The 12,223-nt window shown below is 45.5% G+C and overlaps 1 protein-coding gene across 1 annotated transcript in view; it reads right to left on the reverse strand.

The window, feature by feature from the left end:
- The window catches only part of ctnnd2b (catenin (cadherin-associated protein), delta 2b), a gene marked incomplete at both ends in the record, with an annotated part of 213,541 nt that overhangs the window by 12,840 nt on the left and 188,478 nt on the right, over positions 1-12,223 (reverse strand). The window contains 5 exons of the mRNA XM_084327635.1: positions 717-843; positions 3,371-3,455; positions 5,750-5,987; positions 10,675-10,825; positions 11,119-11,292. Of these exons, the coding sequence (XP_084183761.1) occupies positions 717-843; positions 3,371-3,455; positions 5,750-5,987; positions 10,675-10,825; positions 11,119-11,292 (775 nt within the window). The remainder of the gene's footprint in view (positions 1-716; positions 844-3,370; positions 3,456-5,749; positions 5,988-10,674; positions 10,826-11,118; positions 11,293-12,223) is intronic.

Below are 12,223 nucleotides of genomic sequence, written 5' to 3' on the forward strand. Positions count from 1 at the left end.
GTTTTGACAGCAGTCCTACAGGTAGTTTTGACGGCAGTCTACAGGTAGTTTTGACGGCAGTCCTACAGGTAGTTTTGACAGCAGTCCTAGAGGTCGTTTTGACAGCAGTCCTACAGGTAGTTTTGACCGCCAACAGTCTAGGCGGGAACGCATTAAAAAATAAAATCCCAGAATAATAATATTAATATCTGTGTAATAAAGATATTTGTGTCCATCTCATCATCTTTCCCAAATCCTATTTGGATTCGGGTTCATCCCTACTATCTACTATTGTCTGACCAGGATGCGTCAACCCTCTCTCTCTCTCTCTCTCTCTCTCTCTCTCTCTCTCTCTCTCTCTCTCTCTCTCTCTCTCTCTCTCTCTCTCTCTCTCTCTCTCTCTCTCTCTCTCTCTCTCTCTCTCTCTCTCTCTCTCTCTTCTCTCTCTCTCTCTCTCTCTCTCTCTCTCTCTCTCTCTCTCTCTCTCTCTCTCTCTCTCTCTCTCTCTCTCTCTCTCTCTCTCTCTCTCTCTCTCTCCTCTCTCCCTTTCATGAGAGACAAAGCTAATAGTGTTATCCTGCTGCTGCTGCTACACCATATGTTCAGTCTCTACAATCTACGTTATCAACACACACACACACACACACACACACACACACACACACACACACACACACACACACACACACACACACACACACACACACACACACACACACACACGGCGCTGGTCTCACCTGAGCGGTTGTTGGGAGAGGTCCGTACAGGAGAGATGGACGGGGTACGAGATGAAGAGTACGGACGCTGTCTGTCTCTCTCTATCGTAGAGGAAGAACCAACAAAGTGATACTGAGAGTAACCATCCTGAGAGGAGAGAGAGGAGGAGGAGAGAGAGAGACGAGAGAGGAGGAGAGGAGGAGAGGAGAGGAGAGGAGAGAGAGGAGAGGGAGGAGAGGAGAGGAGAGGAGAGGAAGGGAGAGAGGAGAGAGGAGAGAGGAGAGAAAGAGAAGAGAGAGGAGTGGAGAGAAGAGAAGAGAAAGAGAAGAGGAGTGGAGAGAAGAGAAGAGAAGAGAAGAGAAGAGAAGAAGAGAAGGAGAAGAGAAGAGAAGAGAGAAGAGAAGAGAAGAAGAGAAGAGAGAGAAGAGAAGAGAAGAGAAGAGGAGGAGAGAAGATGAGAGAGAGAGAGAGAGGAGATGAGAGAAAAGAAGAGAGAGAGAGGAGAGGAGATGAAGAGGAAGATGAGAGAAATAGTAAGAGGTGTAGGTAGAACATTGTACTGTGTTTGATATCATGAATCATACTGGACATGCTAATGAAGGAGGTCTATGTTTTTCAATGTGTATAAATGTATATATATCGGTGGGTGACAACATCTACTCAGACGGATCATAGATCTTAAAAGTAGGGCAGCCAGTTCTGTGTCTCCACGGTAGTTAAGCAGGGTGTGTGCATGCCAAGGTCGTTCCGCAGCTTGTAATAAAAACAATCAAGTTAAGCACCGAGAGGGATAATATCAATATGGCCATTGCTATAGTGATTTGGGTCACAGACCAGTTGTCAAAGACAGCGTGTCACATAGTAACGAGAAAGAGGGGGCGGGCCTGTCGTTGTTAGGGGGAAGAAGTCATGATGTGAGTTTCTTCCGGGTAAGGTTAGATCTAGACACGAAGCTGACGCGAGCAGACGTGGTTCAGAGACTTTCATCCCTCCCCACCCTCGCTGGGTGGGGGAAGGGAATATGACACATCATCATTAGCTTCGGCTAATGGGAAATGGTGGTTGGCTCCGACAAGGCCCAGAACCATCGGACTAATGAGAGGAGAGATGGTGGAGACTAATGAATTAGGACTTTTCAAGGACAATACAGAATGGGTTACATCTGATTACGAGGCTTTGTTTATGAAAATAAACATGAGGATCTGAGGAAAGAGATCATGCTGCAGTGTCTTTTCTTATGACTAACGGATGTACTAACAGGGGTTGAAAGAAAACACAACGCAGAACAGATGAGATGAGATTGGCTGATAACAGAAGAATCTAACACTATTCAATAATAATGTTACTTTCTCAAGCATCATGACAATGAACTCTAAAAATACCAACAGGATTGTGTCTAAATGTAACATATTTAATATCTAAATGCAGAGCAGCCCATTACATATTCAGTGTGAAAGTATGCTCCACCACACCAGGTGAATCCTGTGACTCTGTCTCTGTTCACTCCTGGAGTGATTCTGTCTCTGTTCACTCCTGGAGTGATTCTGTCTCTGTTCACTCCTGGAGTGACTCTGTCTCTGTTCACACCTGGAGTGACTCTGTCTGTTCACTCCTGGAGTGATTCTGTCTCTGTTCACTCCTGGAGTGATTCTGTCTCTGTTCACTCCTGGAGTGATTCTGTCTCTGTTCAATCCTGAGTGACTCTGTCTCTGTTCACACCTGGAGTGACTCTGTCTGTTCACTCCTGGAGTGATTCTGTATCTGTTCAATCCTGAGTGACTCTGTCTCTGTTCACTCCTGGAGTGACTCTGTCTCTGTTCACACCTGGAGTGACTCTGTCTGTTCTCTCCTGGAGTGATTCTATATCTGTTCAATCCTGAGTAATTTGATTTTTGATGATATAAGATGCTTATGATACAATAATTCTAAGGATTACGTGTGTAATAAATTTGTTTTGTACACTAATGGCAAGTTATGCAAATGTAAACAAATCCGAAACTGCATAGTGTACTTTATTATTAGTTACTTTTATTAATTTGTATCTTTGTGAGGTTACTGTTTTATAATTGAAAAATTACAAAGATATATTTTTTAAAGCTGGATTTTCTAATACAGAAGAGGTTATTATTATTTGGAACATTCGTTCATATTTTGTTATTTATTTTGTCCAGTAAGACTTGAAAAGAGCTATTATTTTGTTATAGGTAGATTTTTAAGTCATTTTCTTGAGATTTGTCAGATAGATTACTTTAGGCATGATAAAGCATGTTGAGTAACTTTGGTTATAGAGAGATATTATTTTGATATATAAAATAATATAAATAATAATTTTCTATCCATACCGAGGAGGCATACTTTAAATATATAAAAAATTATAAGGCATCTTTGAGTATCATTTAAGTATCTTGAGACTGGGGGCAGAGTGTCCTCTTTTTTGGAAACCACAATAATGGTCACCCTAAGCTAGCATAGCTATTGGCCAAAAACACTTAAGCTCGGCTAGCTTCCATTAATTTGTGCTAAGCTAGGCGATCGGATAGCTTTCTACTGAACGCACAGTAGAAATTGGTATCTACTGTATCTTCTTGTGTGACTGGAGAAGACAAGTAAGCGCATTTCGTCATAATGTTGGCATCTTCCTTTAACCCTGAGACGGAAGCTGAGGGTCCTGTACCTTCTTGTAGAGGCTTCGCAGGTCTCTGTACTGCCACATGCTGCTGAGGACCTGAGACGCTGCCTTCACCACTTTGGGAGTGTGTCTGAAAATTCAACAGAGAGGAATTCATTACGTTACACCAACGATAGTACAGTAGGTACCAAAAGAGAATGCAACCAACTTGTTTTTCACTGGATCTACAGGTCAGAACTGACCCTACAGTGTGCTGAACTGACCCTACAGCGTGCTGAACTGACTCTACATCATGCTGAACTGACCCTACATCATGCTGAACTGACTCTACATCATGCTGAACTGACCCTACAACATGCTGAACTGACTCTACATCATGCTGAACTGACCCTACATCATGCTGAACTGACCCGACATCATGCTGAACTGACCCTACATCATGCTGAACTGACCCTACATCATGCTGAACTGACCCTACATCATGCTGAACTGACCCTACATCATGCTGAACTGACCCTATAGTGTGCTGAACTGACCCTACATCATGCTGAACCATGCTGAACTGACTCTACATCATGCTGAACTGACCCTACAGTGTGCTGAACTGACCCTACATCATGCTGAACTGACTCTGCAGTGTGCTGAACTGACCCTACATCATGCTGAACTGACCCTACATCATGCTGAACTGACTCTACATCATGCTGAACTGACTCTACATCATGCTGAACTGACTCTACATCATGCTGAACTGACTCTACATCATGCTGAACTGACCCTACAGTGTGCTGAACTGACCCTACATCATGCTGAACTGACCCTACAGTGTGCTGAACTGACCCTACAGTGTGCTGAACTGACCCTACATCATGCTGAACTGACCCTACATCATGCTGAACTGACCCTACATCATGCTGAACTAACCCTACAGTGTGCTGAACTGACCCTACATCATGCTGAACTGACCCTACAGTGTGCTGAACTGACCCTACATCATGCTGAACTGACCCTACAGTGTGCTGAACTGACCCTACATCATGCTGAACTGACTCTACATCATGCTGAACTGACCCTACATCATGCTGAACTGACCCTACAGTGTGCTGAACTGACCCTACATCATGCTGAACTGACTCTACATCATGCTGAACTGACCCTACATCATGCTGAACTGACTCTACATCATGCTGAACTGACCCTACATCATGCTGAACTGACCCTACAATGTGCTGAACTGACCCTACATCATGCTGAACTGACTCTACATCATGCTGAACTGACCCTACATCATGCTGAACTGACTCTACATCATGCTGAACTGACTCTACATCATGCTGAACTGACTCTACATCATGCTGAACTGACCCTACATCATGCTGAACTGACTCTACATCATGCTGAACTGACTCTACATCATGCTGAACTGACTCTACATCATGCTGAACTGACCCTACATCATGCTGAACTGACTCTACATCATGCTGAACTGACTCTACATCATGCTGAACTGACCCTACATCATGCTGAACTGACTCTACATCATGCTGAACTGACTCTACATCATGCTGAACTGACCCTACATCATGCTGAACTGACCCTACATCATGCTGAACTGACCCTACATCATGCTGAACTGACCCTACAGTGTGCTGAACTGACTCTACATCATGCTGAACTGACCCTACAGTGTGCTGAACTGACTCTACATCATGCTGAACTGACCCTACATCATGCTGAACTGACCCTACAGTGTGCTGAACTGACCCTACATCATGCTGAACTGACCCTACAGTGTGCTGAACTGACCCTACATCATGCTGAACTGACCCTACAGTGTGCTGAACTGACCCTACATCATGCTGAACTGACCCTACATCATGCTGAACTGACCCTACAGTGTGCTGAACTGACTCTACATCATGCTGAACTGACCCTACAGTGTGCTGAACTGACCCTACATCATGCTGAACTGACCCTACATCATGCTGAACTGACCCTACAGTGTGCTGAACTGACCCTACAGTGTGCTGAACTGACCCTACAGTGTGCTGAACTGACCCTACATCATGCTGAACTGACCCTACATCATGCTGAACTGACCCTACATCATGCTGAACTGACCCTACATCATGCTGAACTGACCCTACATCATGCTGAACTGACTCTATGCTGAACTGATGGTCTATAGTGTGCTGAACTGACTCCACAGCGTGCTGAACTACCAACAGATGCCAGTGAAAATGTTTTTGGCTACTGAGGAGTTGGTCGCAGTCAACCAGCACCTGCAACAAGCCAGACCCTTTAGCTCAGCTGGTTAGTGCGGCCGCCTGTGGATCAATTATGGTCCCGAAATCCACCCGGTTACAATGACATGCCAGGGAGGACCACCCGACCTTGACATGAAGGACACGGCGATGGACCTACTTGTCTCCTTTGCTGCGGGCGATGCCGATCAGCTTCTCGATGCCCCCGGCGTCCCTCAGGGCCTTGGCGTTCTCCATGTTCTTGGTGATGACCTCGTGCAGGGCGCAGCAGATGGCCGTGATGGTGTCGTCTGACATGGTTTTCCCTATCAGGCTGTTGTTGTTGGCTCCGCCCCCACCGCTGTTGTTGTTGTTACCACCCGGCAACCGGTGGACCAAGTCCCTCATGGCATATTTACCTGGAGACGGGTTGGAGGAGGAGAAGGAGGAGGGGGAGGAGGTAGGAGATTGAGACAGAGAGAGAGATAGAGTGGGGGAGAGTTTTAATGTACACATCAAAGTTATAGACTAGTTATGGGTAGCTAGTATTCTGGATGGTGTTGTTATTATGTCAAGGTGTTTCAGGGTTGGTCAAGGTGTTTCAGATTGGATTAAGGTGTTTCAGGTTGGATTATGATGTTTCAGGTTGGATTAAGGTGTTTGAGGTTGGGTTAAGGTGTTTCAGGGTGGGTCAAGGTGTTTCAATTTGGATTAAGGTGTTTCAGGTTGGGTTAAGGTGTTTCGGGTTGAGTCAAGGTGTGTCAGGGTGGGTTAAGGTGTTTCAGGTTGGGTTAAGGTGTTTCAGGGTGGGTCAAGGTGTTTCAGTGCAGATTTCACTAGTAAACCATTTGGCTTGAATACATCTCAGCTAAATGTATTTTCTGCTACTGACCTCCTTCCCCAGGGAGTTTGGATAAATACGTTTTTTAATTGTACCTAAAATTGTACCTCATCCCATTTCTGCTTTGCACTAGATAGTACTGTACATTAGTACACTGCATAGTTGTGTATTGTATATTATATGGTAACTCAGAACATTGTACATATGTCTATACCGAACAACTGTGACCTCATTTTCTTCTTCTAAATTCATGCTATATTATGTTATTATGTTATTTGATACTATCTTGTCTAGCACAGTCTCTGGAGCGTAACAGTAAGAAGCATTTTGTATGAAAGTATTCTGTACTTCTGTATGACAACTATTAAAGAACTTGTTTATTCGTGTGTTTATTTTAAGATTATGTAAATGACATTTCTGCTTCAATAGGACACCAACAGATTCAATGAAGAGACACGGTCAGGAATGATAGAGTGAGAGAGAGAGACAGAGAGAGAGAGATAGTGTGAGAGTGAATGTGAGAGAGACAGAGACAGACAGAGAGAGAGAGAGAGAGAGAGAGACGCCACGCCACGCTGAGACCAGAATTGAACTCACGACACCACAAGCACCAGGTTCTACAGCGAACACTGAGCCGACAGAGACGGCTGGTCACCAGGACTAGCTGCTACTTCAATAGAACCACTAGGTCCTGTCTACCTGCCATGAGGACATGCCCCTATGACCTAATTCTGACAAGACTACATTTCCCACGAGACCTTGCTGTTGCCACAAAGCAATCTGTGTCCACCCTGACCCTCGATCAGTCAGCACCGCGCCCTCTGACCCTCGTCTTGGCTCAGTCAGCACCTCGGGGTCCGGTCACAGCCTCTGAGTTCAGCTGAGTCCACCCCGACGATGTCTCGTGTTTCTCCATCTGTCTGTCCTGACTGTCCACTGCTCTGTCCTGACTGTCCACTGCTCTGTCCTGACTGTCCACTGCTCTGTCCTGACTGTCCACTGCTCTGTCCTGACTGTCCGCTGCTCTGTCCTGACTGACCACTGCTCTGTCCTGACTGTCCACTGCTCTGTCCTGACTGTCCACTGCTCTGTCCTGACTGTCCACTGCTCTGTCCTGACTGTCCACTGCTCTGTCCTGACTGTCCACTGCTCTGTCCTGACTGTCCACTGCTCTGTCCTGACTGACCACTGCTCTGTCCTGACTGTCCACTGCTCTGTCCTGACTGACCACTGCTCTGTCCTGACTGTCCACTGCTCTGTCCTGACTGTCCACTGCTCTGTCCTGACTGTCCACTGCTCTGTCCTGACTGTCCACTGCTCTGTCCTGACTGACCACTGCTCTGTCCTGACTGTCCACTGCTCTGTCCTGACTGACCACTGCTCTGTCCTGACTGTCCACTGCTCTGTCCTGACTGTCCACTGCTCTGTCCTGACTGACCACTGCTCTGTCCTGACTGACCACTGCTCTGTCCTGACTGTCCACTGCTCTGTCCTGACTGTCCACTGCTCTGTCCTGACTGTCCACTGCTCTGTCCTGACTGACCACTGCTCTGTCCTGACTGTCCACTGCTCTGTCCTGACTGACCACTGCTCTGTCCTGACTGTCCACTGCTCTGTCCTGACTGACCACTGCTCTGTCCTGACTGTCCACTGCTCTGTCCTGACTGTCCACTGCTCTGTCCTGACTGACCACTGCTCTGTCCTGACTGTCCACTGCTCTGTCCTGACTGTCCACTGCTCTGTCCTGACTGACCACTGCTCTGTCCTGACTGTCCACTGCTCTCTGCCGTGCTGAAGCACAGAGACAAAGTGGCTGGATCCCATTCCTCCACACTTCCGCCTGAGTGCACTTGGGTACTTACTGTACACACTTTGATGACGTACAGCGAGTTGGAACGTAAAATTAGCCTACAGTGTGCAAGTAGGTATCAAGTGCGCTGGGATATTTAAAACAATTGGAACATTTAGGACAACTGGTCAAACTGGAGGTGGTGGCCGAGAGGAGGACGAGGAAAAAGCTGGATGCTATACTGGAAAACCCATAATAAACACTGTTAGGACCATCTGACTCTTAATAATGAACACTATTAGGACTATCTGACTCTTACACTGTTAGGACTATCTGACTCTTAATAATAAACACTGTTAGGACCATCTGACTCTTAATAATGAACACTATTAGGACTATCTGACTCTTACACTGTTAGGACTATCTGACCCTTAATAATAAACACTGTTAGGACTATCTGACTCTTAATAATAAACACTGTTAGGACTATCTGACTCTTAATAATAAACACTGTTAGGACCATCTGACTCTTAATAATGAACACTATTAGGACTATCTGACTCTTACACTGTTAGGACTATCTGACTCTTAATAATAAACACTGTTAGGAGTATCTGACTCTTAATAATAAACACTATTAGGACTATCTGACTCTTAATAATAAATACTGTTAGGACCATCTGACTCTTAATAATGAACACTATTAGGACTATCTGACTCTTAATAATAAATACTGTTAGGACTATCTGACTCTTAATAATAAATAGGGGGAGGGGGAGAGGGAGAGAGAGATAGAGGGAGAGGGAGAGAGAGGGAGACAGACAGAGAGAGAGACACACAGAGAGAGAGGGAGAGAGAGGGGGAGAGAGGGAGAGGGGGATAGAGAGGGAGAGAGAGAGGGGGGGAGGGAGTGAGAGAGATAGAAAGAAAGAGAGAGAGGGAGAGAGAGGGAGAGAGAGAAATAGGGGGGAGGGAGAGATAGAGAGAAAGAAAGAGAGAGAGAGGGAGAGAGAGGGAGAGAGAGAAAGAGGGGGGAGGGAGAGAGAGGGAGAGAGAGAGAGAATGCTAAAAGGAGGATAGAGGATGTGCTGAACAGAAGGAGGTGAAACACTCAGATCCATTTGTTTGAATAATTCAGACAACAGAGTATTTCTTTATGTTAGAAGACTTCAATACAGTGGAGCTCCTCAGGCTGTTTGGTAGAGCCTTGGACCTACACCTGTGTGTGTGTGTGTGTGTGTGTGTGTGTGTGTGTGTGTGTGTGTGTGTGTGTGTGTGTGTGTGTGTGTGTGTGTGTGTGTGTGTGTGTGTGTGTGTGTGTGTGTGTGTGTGTGTGTGTGTGTGTGTGTGTGTGTGTGTGTGTGTGTGTGTGTGTGTGTGTGTGTGTGTGTGTGTGTGTGTGTGTGTGTGTGTGTGTGTGTGTGTGTGTGTGTGTGTGTGCGTGTATATATCCACATCTGTCTATACATACCTGCATATAATCCTTTTTACATATCTGTAGATACTATATCTGTACATATCCCTTACCTACTCTTACTACCTGTATCACTGTACATATTAATACTACAACCCTGTACATACATCTGATTAACACTATTACTCAGTAGTACTATTCTATACAGTATATTGTATAACCACATTACCCAGTATAATCACCTGTATATTGCTGTTGCACTTTACTGTTACTTTTGGATGGCAGAGTTATGTATGGTAGTGTCATGCACTCAGTCACACCTGTATGGAAGCTTCATGCAGTCAGTCACACCTGTATGGAAGCTTCATGCAGCCAGTCACACCTGTATGGAAGCTGCATGCAGTCAGTCACACCTGTATGGAAGCTTCATGCAATCAGTCACACCTGTATGGAAGCTTCATGCAGTCAGTCACACCTGTATGGAAGCTTCATGCAGTCAGTCACACCTGTATGGAAGCTTCATGCAGTCATGCAGTCAGTCACACCTGTATGGAAGCTTCATGCAGCCAGTCACACCTGTATGGAAGCTTCATGCAGCCAGTCACACCTGTATGGAAGCTTCATGCAGCCAGTCACACCTGTATGGAAGCTTCATGCAGCCAGTCACACCTGTATGGAAGCTTCATGCAGTCAGTCACACCTGTATGGAAGCTTCATGCAGTCAGTCACACCTGTATGGAAGCTTCATGCAGTCAGTCACACCTGTATGGAAGCTTCATGCAGCCAGTCACACCTATATGGAAGCTTCATGCAGTCAGTCACACCTGTATGGAAGCTTCATGCAGCCAGTCACACCTGTATGGAAGCTTCATGCAGCCAGTCACACCTGTATGGAAGCTTCATGCAGCCAGTCACACCTGTATGGAAGCTTTTGCTTCTACATTCATTCATTCATTCAGCGATTTCCTTTAATTTGTCACTCTTGGAAATGTGTGGATACATCTTTGGTCTAGTGAACCCCGGGCCGTGACCTCCCTAGGGGTCGTGACCCCCGCGACTCACCGATCAGCTCTTTGTTCCGCACGTCCAGGGCCATGTTCCTGAGGGCGGTGGCCACGGCGCAGACCACCCTGTCGTTGTCGATCCTCAGGAGCTCCACCAGGATGGGCAGACCTTTCTCCTTACGCACTGCTGCTCTGATATACACAGACCACTGGAGGAGGGGGGGGGGGGGGGAGGAGGGGGGAAGAGAGAGAAATAGAGAGAGAGAGAGATAGAGAGAGAGGAAGAGAGAGAGAGAGCTAATATTATTCAATTGAAATAGCCTGAATAGAGAAACGTGTGATTTCATCATGTAAAACATTACTACACACACACAGACAATAGATAACATAATATTACATTTCATCCTGTAAAACACACCATACATACCATAATACTACACGTCCTTGTGTAAAACGTTACTACACACACTGATTCAGCAGTGCTATGATGATAAGTCACTACCTTCCAGCTGCCAGCGGCCAGGTTCTGCAGGGCGCCAGCTGCACCTTCCAGGGTGTCGGGGTTGGAGCACTCAGACAGCAGGGTGAGGTAGGGCTTAACGATGGTGGGGTGCCATAGCATCTGGATGCCTCTAGGGGGCTCTGAGGAGTCCGGGAAAGGACCCACGCCGTCCCACTGAGGAGAGAGATGAGGGAGAGAGAGATGTGATGTGATGTGATTCAGATCACCAGACAGATGCTGAGGTTAGGGCTGCAGAGGAGAATGTTCTGAGTGAGGCGTTGAGTGGCGGTATGTGTGTCACATGTCATGATACAGTTCAGTCATGTATTATGCGCTTTTATCCATTTGCACAGCTTATATCCCGAATGTAAGTACAGGTAAGTATTTATATTGTACTGTTTAGAATTACAATAAGCATAGGTAACTATATTGTCAGTATACTGATTATAAGTTATCCTGAAGTTTAGAATTACGATAAGCACAGGTAATTATATTGTCAGTGCAAAGATTAAGTTATCCTGAATATCAATATTTCAATATCTCTCTATTTCTCTGTCTCTCTCTTTCTCTCTCTCTCTTGCACTCTCTCTCTTTCTCTCTCTCCCTCTCTCTCTCCTCTAATTACCCTCCTCTCCAATCAAGTCCCAAATCACTACTCCATGATAATTTATATATATATATTTTACTGTATACAGTATGTATATATATATAATTATATAGATAGATAGATAGATAGATAGATAGATAGATAGATAGATAGATAGATAGATAGATAGATAGATAGATAGATAGATAGATAGATAGATAGATAGATAGATAGATAGATAGATAGATAGAGACATACAGGCAGAGAGCGATGCAGACAGAGAGAGACATATACAGATATAGAGAGAGAGACAGACAGAGAGACATACAGACAGGGAGATACTGACACAGAGAGACATACAGACAGGGAGATACAGACAGACTTTAGAGATGTGATCCCACTGGTTCTACCATGGATACACAGCCATCAATCTGCTCCTGGATCAGTGCTTAGCAGAAAGCTCCATCAGTAAACTGACCCTGCTCATCAAATCATTTTTCTCCTCGCTCTGGTCCCCTC

This window comes from Notolepis coatsorum (genome assembly GCF_963971535.1).
Source record: "Notolepis coatsorum genome assembly, chromosome: 13".
Classification (NCBI taxonomy): domain Eukaryota; kingdom Metazoa; phylum Chordata; class Actinopteri; order Aulopiformes; family Paralepididae; genus Notolepis; species Notolepis coatsorum.